Here is a 22,540-nt window from a genome sequence, read left to right on the forward strand (position 1 = left end):
ATTTCACCACAATGGAAAACCATTCTTGTGAAAAATATTGCCTCACTTGGTGTTTTGATGGTAGTAGCGGAGGGCGCTGGTCTAAAATTTCCCTAAAAGTGTTCAACTGCACTGAGCTCTGTTTACTGTGAAGGCCATAACATATGATGTATGTCATTGCTTATCAAACTATTTATCGACCTCTTGTTTTCTGTTGATGGGGACACTGTCATCTTGGATGAGAACACTCCCATGAGAATAAAAACGCTTCATCATAGGATAAAGCTGATCACTCAGAATAAGTGTATTGACAGTGTCAGCCAACTGAGGAACAGCTGCTCTTCTGATTTTCCTTACACATCACATTAATGCCAAATGTGTGCTTTTCATCACCATTTCCAACCTTCTTTACTGACGTCCTTCCCACAGATGTAAATGCAGATGTCACTTAGGCTGGCTTTACATGGTAAAATTTTCATGCAACTAGTTTCATGTTGTGAGTTACATGCAACATATTTTCTGTGCAACTTCTGAACTGCTTTGTGGCAGTTACACAGTTGTGTGTGACATTCAGTTACTCCACTATTTAGGCAAAGCAGCTCATCTTTTTCATTACACTTAATCAATCGTGTTATATAAAGTCATCTGCAAGGTGTTACTTACATATATGAAGAATTTTATCATCTTCATATACTTTTTGCAGTGGCTGCTGCTGTTCTTCTGTTTCATATCTATGTATCTGTCTTTTATTTATCTACATGTCTGTGGTTTTTTACTAAATTATTGACATTTTAAATCCCTTCTGTGTATGTTAATGCTATGAAAATGAATGTTTAAGTAGCCATTATGGTTGTTCTTAATACTTCACTTAACCTTTTGCACTGCAAGTTCATCGAGGAGCATGTTTCTGTCTCACCTTTTGTAATAAAGTTCATCATTTGGATTCCAAATGACTGAGCTCTATGTAAAACTAGAGGGGGGGGTGCACATAAAAGAAGAAAAGCTGTTCAAACGGCTGTTAAGGTTAGCTGGCTTGTTAAACTAGGTGGTTACAGAAACGTTAGCTTTGAGAAACTCACTTTTGTTGTTATGGCTCGTGAAACTGACAAAATGGAAAACTGCTAATGCATAAATTCCAGTGAATCACTTGACCGCGTTATCTGTTATCTGTGTTTTGATTGGCTGTTTCATAAAACTTATTCCATGAAGTTTAGATGTTTGCAGTGGTGGCGAGTGAGTTTCAAATGAGTTGCAGGACACCCTGCATTATGCTACTCAAGTGTAATTTAGTTTTGTGTAGGTTTCAAGCAACTAAAGCTGCATGAAAGTTTCACTTTGTAAAGCCACCCTTTGTCACGGTTCCTATTAAATCTCAACTGAACACCCATTGAAGACGCAGTAATGAATTCTCTTTCAAAGTTATCTTGGTCTGCTCTGCCTATTATACATGCTGCAGCACATGGTAGGATGTTAATAGCTGAATTGTATCATGCAGTGCATCCGTCTGAAGGATCTGCATTTGTTACGTTTTTCTCTGGATTTATTCTGATCTTTACATTATCACCCGTCTGTAGTTTTTGTTATAACTGTAGGATGTTTGTGCATGATTCCATAAAGTGACCCTGGCTATGAGAAAGGCGCCATATAAATTCAACTCTATTAAATCTTATAGTGTAAGAAATGCTTTTTTTCAAGTCTACAAAAATGCAATTACAGGCTGATGTGACCTACAGTCAATATTGTAGTGATTCATACACAGGTTTGTTTGTCACAAAGAGACAAAATACTTCCATGAAGGAAAATGGTTCAGCTTCTATATCTAATAGACAGTGCTTTATATGATGAGAGAATGATGGCGCCTACTTGCCCCCGGAGTGCACAGTGCTGGATGAAGAGTAGGGCTGAATGTCTCATTGATCTATGTCTGCCACAGCATAGGAAACCTGAGAGTGCATGCTCCAACAGTGAATACACATTCCATTAAAACGTCTAGACTTAAGCTATAACCGCTCTCAAAAGAGCATGGTCATTCAATAGGCCTGCTTTCAGGTGAACATAACTTTTTAAGTGCAGAATGAGTCAGGTTTTCCGGGCTGCAGAGAAAAAGCACCCCTAGAAATCTGGAAGAACTTCAGAAGGAGCACAAGTGAGGTTTGCTTTTGTTCTACCTTTTTTTTCTGGTTCATAACACATCACCCAGCACAGCAACCTGTTTCTCAGCAGGGCTAGTGATTTTTGGAGAAATATCCATCAGCCTTTTATAGCTGCCCTACTTTGGCTAGATTGGGTATCAGAGAGAAAGTCAGGCCTTCAACAGAAAACTTGCCTCCACAGAAAGCAGGCTGTAGCGTTATGGGAACAGAGCACAGAAGGGGTTTGAAGAGTGTCAATATCAGTATTAAAAAGCCATTTTTAAGAGTGATTTACATCAATGCAGCATTTACAGGTTTGCGCAAATCAGTACTTTGTTGACAAAGACTATTGTCTCAATTCCTTTTAACAGTAATTATTCATTTTCTCTCTGAAGCTGCCTCAGTTGTATCAACATTTTAACAGAGACTGCCGCCAAGTATCAAAGACAAATGAGTATGAACTGTGCCTTTTCATCTCCTGTGTCACTGTTTTCTATTTCTCTATCCAGAAAGCCAAAGGAGTAATGACAGAAATACAGCAATACTTTCCAAAGAAGCAAAAAGGAGAAACTGTCCTATCGTGGCCAATCACTTGTCCTGACTCTTTTCCTTTCCTTCCATTACTTATCTGGATGTAGGAGAACAGTGCATTGGGAGGTTAAGGGAAAGCAGCCAAAGCTGAGGTGTCCAACCGCACTCCTCGACGGCCGTTAAAGCCAAATTCCACATGGCCAGATTCAATTCCTTCTGTGTTTAGCGAGGCAGAGACCTTTAGGAGGCTTAGGTAATAACAGCGTTTCATTTCAAAACTTGCATACGTGGCTTACAGCCATGCTTCTCTAGGACCAGAGCCAAAAACACAACCCTTTCTAACCTCTCCTATGCATTGGCAGTCCTGAAAGAGCACAAAGCAAGCATTGGTTCACTATGAAAGAGGAACATGCTGTCACTGTGCTAAGAAAACCTTAGCTTTATAGGAGATGGGGAACAAATGTTAACTTTAATATATGTATCATTATTAATTCTGTAGTGTTTTCAAATGCTCGCTAACTATTACTTTAGTTTACTACAGGTACCATGCAAGTATTATAGATAAGATTATAGATTATAGATATCTGAAAATCCAGACTTCATTTCCAGCACTTACCGTTTATGAACAGTTCAGCTGAAAGCAGAGTGCTAATGTTACAAATATAGACAGGGTTAACTGTAACTGGACTTCAATGCAAATATAATTAATTGAATAGAAGAGGCTGTGTAACAGTTCTGTCATATATGCAGATTTAAAGTCAGAGTCCACCCTTTAATTATTAGGTTTCCAGTCAAACCGGCTATGAAATTATTCACTTTTCAGGAGATGTTCTGAGGAGAGCAGATAACATAAAATAATCCACTTGCATAAGGGGAAAGTTTCCAAAAACTGGAGTTCAAAAAATGTTTTGTTTAAAAATACAGAGAAAATGAGACCGTGCAAATGTGCAGCACCTGATAGATTAACAATACTGGAAACCTTTCATCTGTCCATCCTTCTACTGTGTGAAGACAACTCAGTGCTATGGGTCTGAAAGGATGTGTAGCTGTCAAGAAACCCTCACGGAGAAAATGAAATAGACCAAAAAAAAGAACAAAATCAACAACTGAACAATGGACTGACCACTCCAGAGTCCAGACCCCAACATCATTGATTGTGATTGGGGTTACTTGGATCGTGGAAAAACATCCCTGCAGATTTCTTTAAAAGCTGAACGTGAGTCCCCTGAAAAGAATGGAAGCTGTAATAAAGGTAGTGTGGACAACACAAATACTGAAAATCATGAGATTATATTTAGTTGGAGAGACATCTGTGTAATGTTCTGTTAAATAAAAAGAACTTTTCTTTCTTTCCACAGTGATTAAAAACATCTCCTCTAATAGTTTCATTTGCAGTACTTAGTGGCTGTTTTGACTGGAAATTAAACAAATGAAGGTGGACTCAAACAGGTGTGATTACAAAAAGTGACTCTTACGGTACAAATCCAGTCTTCAGAGTGAATCTCAAGAAATATCTATCCCATTGCTGCGAAACCTGCAGGTGATGGTGCAAGAGCCAGTTACATAAAACAGATGATACATTTTACCCCAGGTTCGGTAGAGCCCCCCCTGTACCCTACTACATGAGTAATATTGAAGGCAAAAATATTCCAGACTATGGCTGAAGTATAATACTATAGTTTTATGTAAGTACTGAAACAGATCTTTTTATTTTTTTGCTGACAATATGCAGCCACAGGCAGAAAGAAGATGAGAAATCCGGTTCATGACCTCAGCTCTCATCACACCACACTCACCCTCAGTATGCAGCAGAGAATGTGGTAGCAGAGAAGAGAAGCCAAACCACAAGCTGAGATTCAGGCGTAATGCAAAGCGTTGTAACAGGCCTCTCCCCTGCAGCTGTAGGTCACATAGATCACACATGTACAGCGCACACTCTCCCCAACTCATTCTCTCTAAAACAGTGTACACGAAATCATTAGCTGCAGAAAGATGGCCTGAATATTGAGTTTTTCTAAAGAGCTCTCCACTTTTCCCCCCAGCAGAAACATAACTGTATTGTTTCCATTATCTGCTTTTGTGGTTTCTCATTATACTGAGGCCCATTTGCAGATTGGGCAGCCTCCTACTCACGCACGGCTGTTCGATGGAGCTTCAGCACACGCTAATGCTTATTAAAATCTGTGGTGAGGAGTGATTTGTGTCTAATATAATAAAGCAGAGTTCCTGTTAGCCAGTCAGCAATCAGAGCTACCTCTAGGGGACTGACACACTGTCATCAACAGTAATTGGTTGGAATGACATGCCTCCGTTCAGCGGGACAAATACTAGCAAAAGATTGTGGTGCAGGCACATGACAGGCCTAGCACAGCATTGTTGTGCAGGGTAGCATTTTAAGTCATACATGTAGAAAGCTTTAAAAAAATCTCACATTTTTGCCCATTAAAGGCGACGTAGACCAAGGTTTCAGAATTTCTGCATTATTAAGTGGTTGTTAAAGTTAGTCGGAGTGGGTTGATGGGTAACTGTCAGTTCTAGAGAAACTTGTAGTGCAAGAACTTTTCATAATGGTGAAAAGAACCAGACATCTAAAATTTGATGCTTCTAAACGCTCACTCTCAAAGTTATTCCATGCAATGATCATGAATACGTTACGACGCTGTTTTACGATAGTTTTGCAATAAGATCTTGGCCATTTTTTTTATATACACTCATGGCAAACATACAGGGGTTTGCAAATAGTACTCAAAGAAAATTTTTCCCAGATTTGCCACAATTTGACCATCAACAACTTTACAAATCAAGACTTGGAAGACACATGTAGGTTCACTGGTTATTATGGACAGTAAATGATGGGGCTGTTTGTGTTCCAATCATCACCACTGACACTGAGTAGTGGCAGACCTTCATCTAAGGTATAACTATAGACACACAGGGCTCAAAAGTCTTTGAACACCGTCAGATTTTTCTTATTTATTCTTATTACTGTCCAAGCTAAAGTTATCATGTACTAAAGCACTAATGACCAGGTCCTACTAACAGACTCACTTATACCTGTGACTGAAAACACAAGGCAATCAAAGGGCACTCAGTGTTTTTTGGTGCAAGTTAGTATTTTGTATTTTATTAAATATTATTTGGTTGTACATCCCGTGTATATTGCATGAAAGCTTGAAGTCTACACATGCATGACTGCATAAGCCTGCACACCCAATGCTCAACTAGCCTTGTCTGTCTCTTTTGGACAGTCAGCGAGTGGCAGGTTTTAGAAAATTTTTGGTTGCTAAGAAACAACTTATTTATTTTTTTTGCCCACAGATGACAAACTCAATATTCCTGTTTTCTGAAGCAATATCTTTCAAACTGTTCATGAACGTCTGAGTTCCCCCCCCCAAAAAAGTTTTTTTTAGTTTGCTATAGTGCAGGTGAACCAAATGTACCAGTAAGTCATAACACAGAACACAGAAAATGGACTTTTGAACTTTGAACACTGCAACTACATAAAACTCCCATCATTTGAGACTTTACCCTTCCCACAATAGATTTACTGGTTGGACATCAAGGGGTTAAGCATGCGATTATGCAGTTTTCTGTACCAGACTACATTTTACTTTTATAGATGACCGGGTTTGAAAAATTATTACTCATGCTCATGAAACGCCTTTGTCACCTCCACTTGGACATCTTTTAAGCTGTTATAACTGATAACTTGCATCTGAAATTCAGAACTATGATACTCGTGGAGTTTGCGTAAGACTAGAAACGCTATGATGGCTTAAACAGATGCTTTGAGCTGTAGACAGTTTGGCTCACAACAGCAACTGCTATCTTACATGGCTGAACTTCTCCTACTAAAACATTGCTACACATGTCTCTCATTCGAATGGGGTGTATATAACTGCATCTCACAGCACGGAAGCTAGGAGATCTGCTTCTTGTCGAGTGAGCCGTGGCCACGAAAGCCACAAAGTGGACAGCAACACAAAGTTCCATGCAAACATGGACATGGCATTTGCTTTAAGGAATCTCTTCTGGGAGGGAATCACTAATCCCCACGTTGACACCACGTTTAATAATAATAATATTTTATTAAATTACATACAAAAAAAATCGTACAGTAAAGCCTGTGCCACACAATTAATCACAGCACATCAAATGTGCGCACATTGCTGTAAATGAAAAACAGTTCATGCGGCACACATTCGTTGAAAAGGACGGCTTTGGCACAAGAGCAAGACGGAAATTACCATGGCAATTAAACATGAAGACAAGGACTGTGCACAGACACACGGCCCAGTTAGTTCCACATTAGCATGCACGCTGCTCTGAGCGAGTTTGCGCCCATGTGCAGGGGGGATGCTTGTCTGGGAGAATAAAACACTGTGCCATTATCTGAGGTAGACCAGGAGAGCAGGGAGAGAATGAGTGTTTTTTGCGAGTTGAGTTCATGGCTAAAAAAGGGCTGAGGAGAAAACAGACATGACAACAAAAACACAAATGGTCATTTTAAGGACAACGTTAAGTGTGCTTCAGAAAGGCCTTAATGAGGTGAACATAAAAAGTGCCAGAAACATAACTAACAATAACCCAGGCTCATTTCTATTATGTGACCACACACAGCTGAAGGCTGCAGGACAACTAAGCCCTTTTCTGCTCCAGCTCAGTAAGTGCCTGCTGCTGCACGCCTTGGCAGCAGCACTGAGAAAAACATTGATTTCCTTTTTCTTTCCTTTTTAAGATGTGCCGATGCACTTTGCTAGCACTCCGCTTTGGCGTTCTTGAAAGCTGTCCAACAGAACTTCTGTTTAACTCCATCTGTGCAGATTCAAGCATTCTTCCAAAAAGTGGTGATGGTGTTCAAAAGTTTGCTTCAAAAATCAACAGCTTTCCCTGCAGGAGAGTGGGAGTAATCAAATCAGCAAAAGCAACCAAGGCATGTTCTGACCACACTGCATATCAAAAAGTATCCAGACACGCATCTGATTTGTGAATTCAGCTTGAACTGATTTCACATCAAGATGAATTCCTGGCACGGGTGATCACCTGCACAATACAGCTAGTGTAAACTCCACAGAAAAGCAGTGACCAACAGAATGGGACACTCCGTAGCAGCCGCACACAAGACTAAAGTTACCACGCCTAATGCGAAGTATCAGCTAGAGCAATTTATAGCCTCCCAGCACTGGGCCAGTAGAGAGGAGCAGTAGAACTCTGTTCTCTAGAGCGATGGAGCTCCATCTAGGACCTTTGGGAAGAGTTGGGAGTGCAGTTTGATATCCAGAACTAATCGTCCAACATCAGTACCTGACCTCACTAATGCTCGAGGCTGAATTAAATCAATTTCTTACAGCAATGTTCCAACATCTGCTGTAATACTGAATTTCACTTTTTTTTAAAATAAAAGACTAATATTTCTTTGATGTCACAAACATTTCCATTCAGCCTAAAGCAGTGTAGCTCCACCCATTCATGCTGTTCCAGCTCAGACCGTATTTTGAATGAGACAATTAAGGGCAGCCAATCAGAACAGTGACGGCTGAATAAATAAATAAATACATTTTAAAAAGCAAGAAAAATATGGGCCTTAGTATCCTTGATTTAATAAGAAACACTGGATGAGCTGGTGTCTACAGACGTTTGAACATATAGTGTGGTTGTAACCCTATTAAAGGCTTCATGGAGATGCTGATTGTAGGACACATTGCAATGCATGTAAAATCTCAGATAAAACAACCACTAACCTGAGAAAAGAGTTCAAGCTCACGTAAAGCTCAACTCCGAGCCAGGATCTCGAGGAACCATTACCTAAGGGAAGAGAACAGACTCTCTGAACTCTGCATTAAACTACAATCTGACAGTCGTGTAATATAAAAACATGCAATCTATTAAAACAGGTATAGATCATGCAACTCAAGCTTTACAAAACTCTCTTTTAAGGCAATTGGAAAAGATCACATAAGTCATCGTGTCAATTACGCAAAAGAAAAAAAAAATAGCAGCAGCTTTACCAAGACACTATTACACTTATTACTACAAACTTTTAGCAAGAGTTGCATTACAATTCTGATCTAATGTGTTAGTATATCAAAATATTTTGAAGAAAAAAAAAATCTATCACTGTGATTGAGTAATTTTTTCCCTTTACTTTTATTTTTGTGACTGAAGCTTTTAATTCATTACACGGCAAGAGGTTTATGTAAATGTAAGACATGACACACTACCAAAGTACAAATTTAGGGTTAGAGCTACCTTTACAATGCTGCACTTAAGGTTTATCAGTCCTCTCCTTCACTAGGTCAATTACTTTCATTAATAAAAGCAGCTTCAAACTTGACAAAATATGAACCCTGGGAGCTAAACTTTATTAAATTCTGTTATTTCAAGCTAGTCAAGACATTTCCCATTGTAAGACCAAAAATAAAACGTCATTCAAGAAAAGTTTTATACATACCCAAGCACCGAATGCTTAGCTCTCTAAAGTCATTAGGAAGCTATCCAGGTTATTTTAAAAGGCACAGGTCTTACCTCTAGGGTCCTTTTTAAGTATAGAAAGAGAGAGAAAGATTAAAGTTGCGCTTTTTAAATCAAATGAAACACTTTAAACAGAGTCCTTTAGTGTGATTTACGTCTCCACTCTACATGCATTGGTTTAAATTTAAAATCTGTTTTGAAGATGAAGAAAGGTTGATGTAACTGAAGGTTATAAGTTATTTAAAAGGGCATTTCAGCTTTTATAATGACAGGAAAAGAAAAATAAACCAGGTTAAGGTTTCATAAAAAACAAACTAGGCTTTATTGACAACTGCTGCAAAACATTTTTGGACAGATTTAGTTACCTATTTAGGCAAGCTTACACATGGAGCATTCTGCATTTTATGGAGAGGGTACAGAGACTAAATGGCAGTAAGTACAGTTTGAACGTAGTTTTTTTAAACTATGTACAATAGATTCGGATTTAGCTGCAGTATCCCTTTACATTAGGATGATATGACCCTTGTAGAGATTGTTGTCCCAATCCTTCTTAAGCAGTTTGTGCATGCAGTTTATATAACATGGTATCCTCCATGAAAAATTTGACTTATTTTATCTTATCTTTTTTTAAACCATAAGTAGCCAAAAACAGGCCATTTTACAGAACAGTTTTGAAGAGCCATAACTTATTTTAACAAATTAAGGATTTGAGGACAGTCCATCTCAACAGTGTCTATTAGGGCTATATTTCAAAACTCTAAAATACAATGAAAAATATTGAAACCTAAATCTAAATTTACATCTTTTAAGACTATTTAACACAAATAAGGAATAATCAATGGTTGTTGGCAATGTCATTAAAGAGATTTTTCCTTTCCTTAATTAACGTTTCTTACATTACATAAAAGAAATGATTTGATTTAAATGGCTTTTTTGATTTCCTAATATTGAGCAGAATTTTGAAATGTAGCCTAAATGGGAATCTGCAACTGCATCTCTATAGATTCTTTTAAAAGCAACACAAATTAAAGTTGTGTCCTGAGACACTCAACAGGTGGCTACACAGTTGTTAGGCTTTAACTTTCAAATTAAATATTTTACCCAACCACTGGGAGGAGAGGGTAAAGGAAGGAAGGGGGGAAAAAAAAAAACTATAAACAATGCAAAAAAGCAAAGGGAGAAAAGAGCAGGGCAGATGAAAATAGCAAACCAAAAAAAAAAAAAAAAAAAAAAGACAAAAACAAAAAATTCAGCTCTTTTTAAAATATCTAAACCCTCAAAAACTTCTTCAACTTTCAATTCTTGAAGCATTCAGTTGCCGATTTGTCGGGTTTCCTTTAAAAATGTCCAGAGTAGAAAAACAAAACCGAAAGACGAACAATTACTTTTGTCGGGTTGCTTAAAGCGTGAGCTGCCATGGGAGACAGTCGTCATGGTGACACATTATGGATGACGTCCTGCTTGTGAAGTTCAGTATCGTCCATAGGGGTGTTCTCTGTATGCCCCTTTAGTTTGTCTTTGAGCAGAGACCTTCCCACCAGTAGGAGCACGCTGTGTTCCATTCCAGTCATCCTGAGCTAAACAAGAACAGGGACATTAAAACACCATCAGTACAGATTCTCAAGACCATAATGTACGAAACTGTGTCAATTGTGAGAAAATCTCAACAAGCCATGTATTAATGTAAGAATTAGAAATAATAACTAAAATACTACTTACCATAATTTTCATATCCTTCCTGTGTCTCTCCATGTCCATAGTCATAGTACTCTGGTTCTCTGGAAGATGCAATGCATGATTTAACGCTAAATCTACTCCAAAACATTCTGAATTTAATATCTACAGTACGGTATAAATAAGCTATATCAATCTAGGTGGCTTTACTGCAGTTTTCTGCAAATATGGCCATGGTCTACAATAACCCAAAATTATAAAGGGATTTTGTTTCAACTCACGTCTGTGGTTGACTGTAATAGCTGTCGTAGGACTCGTAGGCCGGCTCAGCGTAGCTTTCGTCATAGGACTGGGAGAAGAAAGCGAGAAAACATCAGTCAAAAGGAAGCAACTGCTGAGACAGCACGACCTTGCATGAGCACTCATTTGTCAAGATTTACAACAGAACCGAGTACACACAGATTTCAAGCAAGTCATTAGCCTCCAGACAGGCACTTAGTTCAGCAGAGGTGATTTAGGAAACTTACATATTCTTCGTAGCTCTCTTGAGCAGGAGGTCGTGGGGGTGGAGGAGGCATTCTCTGGGGTCCTGGAGCCGGGGCACGGGCGCGGCCGGCTGCAGCACCTCTGGCTGGCTGGGTTGGTGGTCCACCTCGTCCTGCTGGAGCTCCTCTCACCCCTCCACCTCTTCCAGGACCACCACGAGGAACTCCACCACGCATTGGTGGCATGCCACGACCCCTAGAAAAAAAAACAAAGTCTTACAAAGTGTTTAACACTAAACAAGACATCCAGTTCTTGAGGGAAGACTCACTACAATACGTTTATGTTCACATTACTGGGCTGAAGTGGCACACATTTGATTTTAATGCCCAACTGTGACCCAGATTCACATGGTCCTGGTGCATGCAAGGACTAGCATGCATACTGTTAGCTTTGACCCTTGAGCCATTAAGTTAGCATTGATCCAAAATTTGGCCATGCCACTGTAATAAAGGCTGGTTTGGAATTTGTTCTCTGCATATATGCATATTACATTTGTCACCCAGTATCAGCAGCATGTCAGAAGCAGCTAATAATAATGCACATTGGTTGATTGAGTGTAGGTGTTTTTACACTAACAACATATATGGATCACTTAAACAAATTAGAACAGTCAAGACAGAAAGCAGCTGAGCAAAAATTGAGAACTAAGCATTAAGAATGTAGTGCAAGTCATACCTAGGTGCAGCAGGAGGTGCCCCGCGGCCCCTGGCAAGTGGACCTCCTCGGCCCCTAACGCCATGATCCTGATTGCCATTCAGATAACCCATTTCCATGAACTGCTCCTGGCAAATTTCATCCATCATGTCCTACAGAACAAGCACAGAGTCAGGGGGGTAATAAACAACACTTAGCTATACATTAAAGCAAGATTCAACAGCTACATTTCCCTGTAATGTAGAGGGTCTAAAGACACATTAAGATTCTTCTAGTACTCCTAATGTACATGCAGAGAATCCGAGAACAGCTATTAACTGAAACACTAGCTGAGTGGCAGCAGGAGACAAACAGGTGCCACTGCATACAAGGCCATCAACCAAAAGGATTAATGTGATTATGATCACAATCTATAACGGAGAGAGAGAACAATGACAGTTGGTATGCAAATCTGACCGTCATTTTGCATAACCAAAAGAGGACAACGCAAAAGTGATTTATCAGATTAAATATTAATCTGTAGCTATGAGAAAAGTGAGCCAAGCTCTAATTTAACAACGTAAGCTGTTAATCAGTGCTAAACATTGACCTATTTGAAACTAATAAATGAGCCAGTGCTGCACACAGGAAGAGGTAAACTTAAACCCCTGTGCTGCAGACACAATCCATCTGCCAGCTCCAGGAGGGGAGTTTTATTTGATACTTACAGGGAACAGGAACTTCTTAATCTCCTCCATTGCATGGGCCATGCGCAGGTATGCTTCAGGAGCAGGTGCAAACACCTCAATGAACACGTGGAGCTCCATGGACAGATGGGCATACTTTGGCTCCCCACTTCTCCTCAGGCCTTCCTCCTGGTAAACAAATACCACACATTTTATAGGTACTCCAGCTCCTTATTTTTAATGAGGCTACAAGCCGAAAACTATGCGGCAGTAATTTCAACCAATTACCATTAACAAGGAGCTAAGAGCTTCAAAACGCACCACCGCATCTGCCTGTAAGCTTATAATACTCCAGCAAAAGAAAGAACAAAACAGAAAACCGGCTTCGCTTAAGTTATACCAGAAATACAGCTTAAAAGTTTGACTCTAACCATCTGTCCACTCGACATAACAGAAAAATGACTGTTGAATGCAACACAATAACCTGCAGTGGATTCTTTTATTGCTGTATCTTCCATTCTAAATCACTCTACATGCTTAATTCATCTTTTCTACCAGGTTTCCACAGATTTAGTTCATTTACTCTCAACTATTACAAAAAACACTAGAACAGTGACAAAGCTGGCTAGCTGCAGAATGGATTGGGTAATAAGATTTTGAAGGATAAAAATATTTAAAAAGGGAAAAAAAAAAAGACTGAACAGCTTGTCTGCCAATGGCGACAGCATTTTGCAGAGTAAAAGGAATAATCTAACCAAAATCTGAGTGCTTGAAACTCTCTTGGCAAAAATAATCATTAAGTAGTCATTAATTTGATCTACAAAAAGAAAATGCATGGAACACTTTATTGTGTATGAGAATCAAAAAGCGCATTTCACAATGTGACTTCTTACTGAGAAGAACAGGTCTGAGCATATGTCTCTCTGTAATTCAGGAGGGCCACAGCACTGCAGGGATTAGTGTTCTCCCCGAAACGACTCAAAAGCTAATTATCAAGCCCTTCATGGGTTCAATCTGGTGTTTTGGAGCAGGAAAAACAAAGGAAATCTTGTAGTGCTCCATTTCCTCTAGATTCAGACAGTTTTAGTTGCATTTGTCAACCAGTCTGTTGACAGAACCTTAACCGGCACTGATTTAGCACATATTGTAGGACAGAAATAGCTCACCGAGAAGAACCAAGAGGATACGAGAAGTTGTGTTTCCCCATGTAATTTTAACAAAGGTCTTAAAAGTTTTGTGCTGCATTACTGACTAACTTTTCCATTATACATGTGCCCTGAGGATTTTGGTCATCTTGGGTTTATTGGCTTTTTCTGGTGTTCACTTCCCTATCCCATCCCACATGACTGTTAATCCCTCACCAAGCTCTTTGGGCAGCTGTATTGAGCTGCTGAAAACTGACTAAATTCCTGTCTTTGCTGTAAGAAATAACATTAACAGGTGTTGGGTGGAATAACTAGGGCTTTCTGTAGAGCTCTGATGCAGAGAACACAAACGGAATTGCTGATTTAAGAAATTTAAATGGAGCCACTCATTAATGTGGATCCCAGGATTCATTAATATTTCATACCATTATTCAAGACTTTGCTGAACTTTAAATATCAATTCCGGTTTGACGGCTTGCCATCAGCAAGACTGCCAGCACCAACAGATGTGTTGCCAAGATAGCACAGGACAACATACAGGGCAAAATATAGCACAAAAATTAGGATAAAATAATAAAAAGGAAAAGAAGTAGGAAAATGTACATTTTCTGCACATCAATGTTCCAGAAGTCAAACAATCATTTTCATGACTGACTTGGCAAGCTTACAACTTGGCCCAGAACTCTGGAGATGTGATCATCAATCTGCTTTTCTAAACTTAATAAGCACCACGAATTTCTATTCCAAATGCGCTCTGTGGTGAATGTGTGATGGTTTGCTTTTGCATCGCCATCTTTCTGCAGGGCAACAGTACACAAACGTGTACGCACATTTTATGTTATGTCATTTCAACAAATGCAAAACATTAAAAGTTTCCTTCCACTCACAGACAATGAGACCAGGGACAGTGAAGAGAGAATGATCTTTTTTCGACTTATTTGTTGTGTAAAGCAACAATTACTATATTTTATCATATTTAGTTTTCCATTTTTTTTTTTAAATCATTGGACTTTTCAACATTTATACTAGGGACGCATCAATACCAGTTTTTTCAGACTGAGTAAATATTTTAGTACTTGCCGCAACAGAGTCTGAGAATTAAGTAGTTGTAAGTGTAAATGAGAGCAATGCACCTTAAAATGTTAAAATCACTGCAAACGAGCTCATTTTAAATCATGTGCATTGGCTACATATGCTAGCTAACATTATTTACCTTGGATGGAATAGAACTGCAGTGAAGAACAGCGGGCAGAAAAGCGTTCAGCTGCAAGTAAAGTTCGTTTCATAGTTTTGAAACCTCATCTGTCTCTTTCAGCGAGTCTCTGTAGCACAGTGACTGCTGGAATCTCATCAAAGGCCAACACATCTGATGAGCTTGCGTTTCAAGTTTTACGTCTTGTTGGGAATATTTTGTTTGTCTGGTTGAGCTGTAGCTGAATGTCCTCTCACGCCAGACATACACTGAGATTTTAGAAATCGTGTGCTCTGGTGACTTACATTGTACGTCTGAATTCCATCGTGTGAGGACAAAGCTTAAAATGCATCAGAAACGCAGCCTCTACAGTTTCGAATAAAGCCGTTTCACTCAAAGCAACACGCTGCACACAAAGTACTGAGCAATTTGGCTTAGAAACTGAACAGCACTGTTCACACTAAGCTAAAATAAGGCAGCTCTACAGCCTATTTTACAAAAAAAGTCACCATGTAACAGTTATAACTTGATATTCTCTTCAGTCAAACAGAGTAAAGTTGGCATTTACTGACTTTGGTACCAAATGTCGACTTTCTTCTCCTTCATGTAGTTGACCTGTGTGGCTCCACCCGTATTAGGGAAGCCGTTGTTTGTGTTTGTGTTTGTGTGTGTGTGTGTGTGTGGGTGTGTTCAAAGCGGGCTAAACAGTGTACTCCAGGTGAGAATCTGCCAAGGCTTACGTCACAGCAGGTATCAGAAATGCTGGTATGAGTAAATGAGCATGAGTAAACAGGGTGTTGGCATCCCTAATGTATATAGAATTCCACTTGACCACTAATAGCTCTGATTCGTCTGTCTGTAACTTATTATTCGAGACAGGGTTAAAGCTTTCATTTACCATAGTGCACTACTTTTACCTAAAATTTAGTTAGTGACCAGACTAAAACAACTGCTGTTCCTAGCCCTAGAAAGGATCAGCAAATTCCTTTTTTTTCCCCCCACTGCAGCAGACATTCGCTTCCAAATGCAAGGTTAGGTATACCTCAGGGAAAGCCTTGTCTACTAAATCGGAAAAACAAAAAAAAAGCAACGATAAAAATATGAAAAGGCTAATATTAAAAGATTAAAATGACCCTAGCATACACTGCTCATCCTTACAAATAACTTAAAAGACAGATAAAAGGTGGAGTTTTTGTTATTTTTAGCCAAACCAACAAACGTCTCTTCAAAATATATTGACTTGCACAAAAAAAAACGCATCCAATATTAGCTGCTGATGTGACTGACAGAACATGTTTACATGGCCAGTAATAAGCTCTAAAATGAGCTGGAATAACTTTGATCTGGTTTTAACTAAATTAAGCAACATGAGACTCAGAGAAAAAAAAAAGAAAACGGCACACGCTTTTGAAGTTTTTAAGCACCATCAAAAGCTCATCTGTTTCGTTCAGCTGCTGTTGGACTACAAAAATAAACTTTTGTGGTGCATCCTGGGACTGTTTCAAATCATATTTCTCATAGACCTGCACTGGATGAACCACTGCAAATCTACATACCGAAGGGTTAATATTTTCCACCTTGCACCACTAAATGCCAAAATCTCAACCTGCAGTAGCGGTTCGATGTTTACCTTGGCTTTGTCTCTCATGGAGCCCTTCCCCAGCACAGAGATCTTCGCTCCTGTCTCCTCCTGCAGTCTCTTGATTGTGTTCCCCTGAGGCCCAAGAATCTTCCCAACAAAGTTAAACTGCAAAGAGGCACAGACAAAATTAAATTTAGTTCTGACAGTTACCAAAACCAGAGCTTGAGCTAGCTTGGCTGAACTTGTTTTTTAAGGACTCTACATTCAATAACATTTTGATCTCTGTGATTAAAACAAGATTAAATAGAATTCAAGATGATCAAAGTCCAGTGGTATAGTCTGGCTTTGCAATAAACTTAAGTGCTGAGCAATTTCTGCTACAGACGTCAATCCAATGGGAGTGAAATAAACTTAAGAAGCATAAACACCACTCTTCTCAAACATCTAGACTACATTTGCAGCTGTAAAATTGCTTGTGCCCCCATATAAAGCATACGTTTATGATAAATCATTGAGATCTGACATCTCAATGATTTGAAATCTTTGGTAAGACTAAACCCTGCTGTCATTTTTCAGCAGTAAAGGCAGATTAGGTCTGGTCAGAATAGGAATATGATCTGCCACCAGTCATTTCAACCAAGCACAAGACATTCCAAGTGCATGACTAAAGGGTGGAAATACTGAGAGAGGAGAGGAACCACAAAACACAGCACATACAGTAAAGACGAGCACAAGGGCAGCAAGAGTGCTGCATTTCACTCAAAAACAAAAAATGAATTCAAAACTTTTTAGACAAGATTGGACCAGTATGCTGAAACGAACACTGAGGTTTATCCTTCCGCATGTATTGCTTCCTGCCGATCTGCTGCTTTAAAAAACCCCATTCTAAACCCGAATAGGTCTTGGCTAAAATGTTGAATCGGTTTTGCTGGAGCCAAAATTGGGAATGCAAGAGTATTCCGGTAACAGAACTGGTAAACACAAAGTTGTGTGACTACTTAAATGACTGTCTCAGAGATTATCAATCAAATGAGTTCAAAATGCATCCATTAGGCATCACTTCATCGCAGATCACAAACTGATTGGCCTACATTCAACCCCACTCAAAACAACTCTGAATGATGCTAATTCTTTATCAATGCACAATGAACAGCAATCCTTCAACCTCTAAACACATTCACAGTATCATTAAGGCTTTCCTGCTCAATGACAGCTCACAGATTGATGACAGACAAGTTCTCGATATCCTATTTTATTCGAACTATCTATATGTATGTTTCTTTGTGTGTATATATACACACATACATACACACACATTATTATGAGAGAGAGTCAGTGGCTGGCATACTGCCTCTAAGGTAACAACGAACAATCCTAAACACATGAATTAGAAGACTCAGTCATGAATGTGTGGCACTTGCCTTCGGGTACTGCTTGACTGGAATAAGAACTCTTTCCTTCAGTTTGATATTCTTCGCTGTGAAGAGATCCAAGTACGTTTCGGTGTCTTTCTCTGGTGCCTCCTCTTTCTGAACCCTGTCAATTTCTAAAAAAAAAAAGGGAGAAGAGAATTACTGCTGTGGCAGTCACTTTTACTTTCTACGTGGTTCGGTTCTCTCTTTGACATCACACATCTGTGAGAACACGGCGTGAAACGACAACTGCTGAGGTCATCTGTGAACAGACGTAATTAACAAGGAACAAGGCTTTTTTTGCTTTGAACAAATAAACACAGCTAACTAAACTACATCACATATGAGGGTCAAACGCCGAATGCTGGAGGGGTGAATGTCCTCAGTCATTCATAGCAAAAGACAACATGCCAGTGGCTACGGCCGGGACTTTGTCTAAACTTGTGAATGCAACAAACTAGTCATTTACTTTGCCCAACACAGAGCAGTTTACAGAGCACCAAGTGAAGCATTAGGATGCATTAGCATCACAGCATATCTTATTTCAGACAGCTGAGGAACAATTACACATGCACGTTCCATTGGGATTACACTGACCATGAGCCAACCTCAGCAAAAACCTGAGAACAGCCTAGGCGATGCAACAATGTGCATGACTTAGCCTGACTATTTCGAGCAAGTCATTGTAATAAATCATCTGTATAAAACACAATACCCACTAACGTATATAGAAGAGCATGAACAAGAGAAGATGCAAGAAGTAACTTATTCATGTTTAGCATTAGAACGTCTGAACAAAGCAAGATAAAGTCTATTGTGATGTTCACATTTAATATGTTCAGGCCTTGAGTCAATGATCACACACACATGCATAAATATACATACACATACATCAATAATGTTTCTGCTGCATTTTCATATATATATATATATAAATCACATATCTTAGGCCTTTGGGTTTTGCAACATAACCCGTTGCTTCAAAGACATGCAGCAGAAACATTATTGATCAATCCAAGCCCCTAAACTAATGAGCTAATGGACTGTAAAGAGCGGACACATCAGCAGCTCTTTCCTGGGGGGGTTAATGCAAAATCTGAACAGCCAATCTGTGAGACATGGAAAATCTGATATGAATCAGTCACATTTGGAATCAACAGACGGTTTGAATTTACAGGACCGGTCCCACTGGGCTGCTGATCTAAAACATCTGGTGCAGCTGGACCAGGGGGAGAAAAAAAAAGGATGACATTTCCTGTTGGGAAAAGAAATCAAATTTAATAGTCACATTTAACACTTCCCATATGACACACATAAGGTTAGGGATACAATTTCCGGCCAACAGTGGATCTATAGAGCTCCACTGAAACAAGTTACCCACTGCAGACCACACATTTAGCGCCCCATGTGAATCTCATGCCTGCAGACTTGGATTAAAGGAACAGTTCATCAAAAAGATTTCTAATTTACACAAATGTCCCTTAGTCCTAATGGCAATTGGCCACGACAGGTCTGATGTCTTGAGTTTTGCTCCGAGTCTACAAAGCTAGAAATTAAAAGTCCTTTATCATATAAGTTTTGTAGCTCCGGTGCAAAACTACACACCATGTGCATCTTGGCCAATAGACTATATCTGGCGTAAGACGAAATGTGTGTAATTCTGATTTATGGGTGAAGCAATGCTTTAGGGAGCACAATATAAATGTTTAGAAATAGCGCCTAACTGATGCACTACTTAAGTAACCTGCAATAGCTGCTTTAGCATTCACAGCAGTGATTTATATAATGATAATTCCAGTAACTGAGACACTCCCCAGAGTTTTGCACTCTAACATCCTCTAAATTATACAGCGTGTCGATGCCAGGGTTGCATTACAGCTACGTCTCCGCGAGTCGACGTGCAAACCCACAGGCAGCAGCGGAGAAACTCCACAAGGTCCCCCACCGTCTTTGTGCTCTGTGTACCGACATTCACGGAGCCCGGTGCGCTTCACAAACTCAACCCAGCCGAATCGCAGCTATATTCGGGTATAAAGCGGCTCCTGTCCGGGGGGGGGGGGGGGGGGTAGGGGGGGGTAGACCGGGACAAAGCGCCTTCCGCACAGGGCTGGTGGCGGAAATCCCGCGGTCCCCCGGGTCCGGCTCACGGTGACTACATCGGCGCTCAGGCTTAACTCGCGATAACTTGCTCCGTTTTAACATGTAACTGTCCAACAACAACGGTGATGGTGTTCCATCTTAACGCCCAAGTAACAGTGGCGGTAATTTTCTTGTTTACCGTTAACGGCACAGTGGTTTCACGGTAACGTGCGTTATTCCAGTTCACAGTACAGCGCTGATAACTGAATACCGGTAATGTCAGGCAGGTTAACGGTTTTCTGGGCAATTCTGGTTCCCGCGAACTACACGGAGCTAAAGTTAGCTTCGTATTCGCCCGCTTAACGTTACCGTCCGAATTCTCTGGTCCACCTTAAAGGGGGATCCCACCTCCTTTTCAAGCATTTCCACACAGCTCAGTAGCTGACATACAAACAAAGTCATCTGGACTGGTTTAATGTGAAATGGTTCGTTTGTAGAGAAACATACAGACTCGGATTTCTTTACAGTGGTGGTGATAGGAACCAGGGGTCACTGCGTTTACAACACAAATACAGCCATTTTAAGACCACCCCAAAACCTCCAGTGAACCTATAACCTACGTGTCTTGAGTTTTATGCGTAATATTGATGGTGAAATACTGTTGGACGAGCCTTACAACGCCCTGCATGTTCCCGTCCGCCATAAATGGATCAAAATAAACGACTGCCGATACGTTTTGAGACCAAAACCTCATCACAAACGGACTGAAAGCTGTGTCTCAGACAGAGAATTCACCAGGCAGCACATCCATAACCACTTCATGTTCAATCTTCCTGTGAATGAGCTCTCAGAGACATCTGGTTCCTATCACTCATCACCACCACTGTGAACAAGTCTTACTCGGTAGGTTAAGTTTGTCGAAGACTGACCATTTCACACCAAAACACCGGGACTGACTTTGTTGACATGTGAACTATTTAATCAAGCCGAAATTTTGAAAAATTGGTGGAGTTCCCCTTTAACTGGTGCAACGGTTACACTCAGGCGCCTGTATACCTGCAGATCGTAGACGGCTGTAGAAGCGTAACTGCTGCACCATTTAAGGTGGAACGGACAATTCGAACAGTCAGCCAACTTCAGGCTATATGTAAACTACATGTAAACTATTAACTAACTAACGTCTTTTTTATTTTTTTGTATTCTGCCTCACAGCTTAACGGACACTCCGTCTCCGGACCTTTAACGTCAAACAGAGTGAACTCGCTCTGCTCGCGAAGACCAAAGTCAGGAAAGAAAAGTGTGGAAGCCTGAGTTTGAGTTTTGGTTTCGTAGGTAATTTACCTGCGGATATGAGCTTCATGGCGTGGATGAAGGACGAGTCCAGACTGTCTCTCTCCGCCAGCAGCTGCGGGAGGTACTTACTACCCTCGTTCTCCATTTTGAGTTGGACAGAGAGGCACGGAGGGAACCGGAGGGAGAAGTTTTAAACGAAGCGGAGCGGCACACCGCGATCCCTGCGGGGGGCTCTGGAGCGAAGATGCCGCTACGGAAGGTCCACTTTCCCGCGGCGACAGACACGGAGGCGTTCGTCTTCGGCTCGGTTCTGTTCGCCGCGCTTTACTCCGGTTTGGTTTGAAGTGAGCGGAGCGGTGGGCTGAGCGGACCTCGTGCGGGCGCGCGCCGGACTGCAAATGGAAGAACAATGCGCGCGCGCGGCGAAACGAGGGCGAGCGCAGCGCTCGGGCGGAAGTGACGTCGTGGCGACGACCCACCAGGGTCGCCCGCCCACTTTTAGACGAAGGAGTTTTGGAGGGAGAGAAAAAGCGCGTCGAGTGTGAATTAGGACCGTTTTATGGTCTAAACAGGTCCGATTTTCTCCTGCACGTCGGCATATGCTTATATATGTTCCCTCTCTTGTTCTGTTTGCTTCATAAATGAATTCGATTCGCAGTTTATCTCTGAATCTCCGTTCGGGACGAAGCTGAACTTGGCTTCTTAATCGAAATTCCCCGTGCCACCTTAAACCGTGCAGGGGATACGTTTTGGCTGCGCGGTTTAAAGGTGGAACGGAAAAATTCGGATAAGAAGCCAACTTCAGCCTCGTTCATACCGGCCAAACTAAGATTATTCTAGTCCACTTCTGTTTTAGTCATTTTAATTTATCTTCACTTTTTTAAAGATGTAACGTTATTCCTCTTGTTGCTCATTCGAACAGGTTCAGAAAGTAGTTCGGATTATAAAGCCTCGCTGAACAGACGAGCCATCTAAATCAGTCCTCCAGCCACGTGTAAATGTAGGCCAAGTGCTGAATTTAAACCCAGGGCGATCCTCTCCTGATTCATAAAGTGAAAAATCAGTGTTTGGGCAGAGCAAATGATTCCATGATGATAAATGAAAGCGAAAAGTTAATGTTCACTCACTTCTGCCTTGAGCTTACACAGCTGATTTGGTGGCAGAGTGCGTAAACAGTGCAGCGAG

The 22,540-nt window shown here is 40.5% G+C and overlaps 1 protein-coding gene across 2 annotated transcripts; it reads right to left on the bottom strand.

Moving 5' to 3' along the window:
* Positions 1–6,710: 6,710 nt before the first annotated feature.
* On the bottom strand, positions 6,711–21,759 carry khdrbs1b (KH domain containing, RNA binding, signal transduction associated 1b). Of its 2 annotated transcripts, XR_001858321.2 has the most exons (11): positions 21,404–21,759; positions 17,993–18,117; positions 16,620–16,736; positions 12,695–12,841; positions 12,009–12,139; positions 11,315–11,528; positions 11,069–11,136; positions 10,833–10,891; positions 10,499–10,690; positions 8,384–8,447; positions 6,711–7,532 (listed from the first exon to the last, which is right to left on the bottom strand). XR_001858321.2 is itself a non-coding variant. In XM_017708660.2 (9 exons), the coding sequence occupies exons 1-9, from the start codon at positions 21,498–21,500 to the stop codon at positions 10,584–10,586; spliced, it is 1,065 nt and encodes a 354-aa protein (XP_017564149.1). In that variant the 5' UTR covers positions 21,501–21,759; the 3' UTR covers positions 9,406–10,583. The 2 variants fall into 2 exon arrangements, 1 of the variants encoding a protein (XP_017564149.1); XM_017708660.2 differs by lacking the exons at positions 6,711–7,532; positions 8,384–8,447 and having other exon boundaries at positions 9,406–10,690.
* Positions 21,760–22,540: the final 781 nt, after the last annotated feature.

Source organism: Pygocentrus nattereri, chromosome 27, assembly GCF_015220715.1.
Source record: "Pygocentrus nattereri isolate fPygNat1 chromosome 27, fPygNat1.pri, whole genome shotgun sequence".
Classification (NCBI taxonomy): domain Eukaryota; kingdom Metazoa; phylum Chordata; class Actinopteri; order Characiformes; family Serrasalmidae; genus Pygocentrus; species Pygocentrus nattereri.

What these genes read in the sequence shown, in the direction of transcription:
- khdrbs1b (XM_017708660.2), bottom strand. Translation starts at nt 21,500, where the DNA reads ATGGAGAACGAGGGTAGTAAGTACCTCCCGCAGCTGCTGGCGGAGAGA. An exon ending in CATGAAGCTCATATCCGCAG is followed by an intron (nt 18,118 to 21,403) that starts GTAAATTACCTA and finishes TTTTTTTTTTAG; the next exon opens with AAATTGACAGGGTTCAGAAA. An exon ending in AAGAGAGCTACGAAGAATAT is followed by an intron (nt 11,137 to 11,314) that starts GTAAGTTTCCTA and finishes TTCTTCTCCCAG; the next exon opens with TCCTATGACGAAAGCTACGC.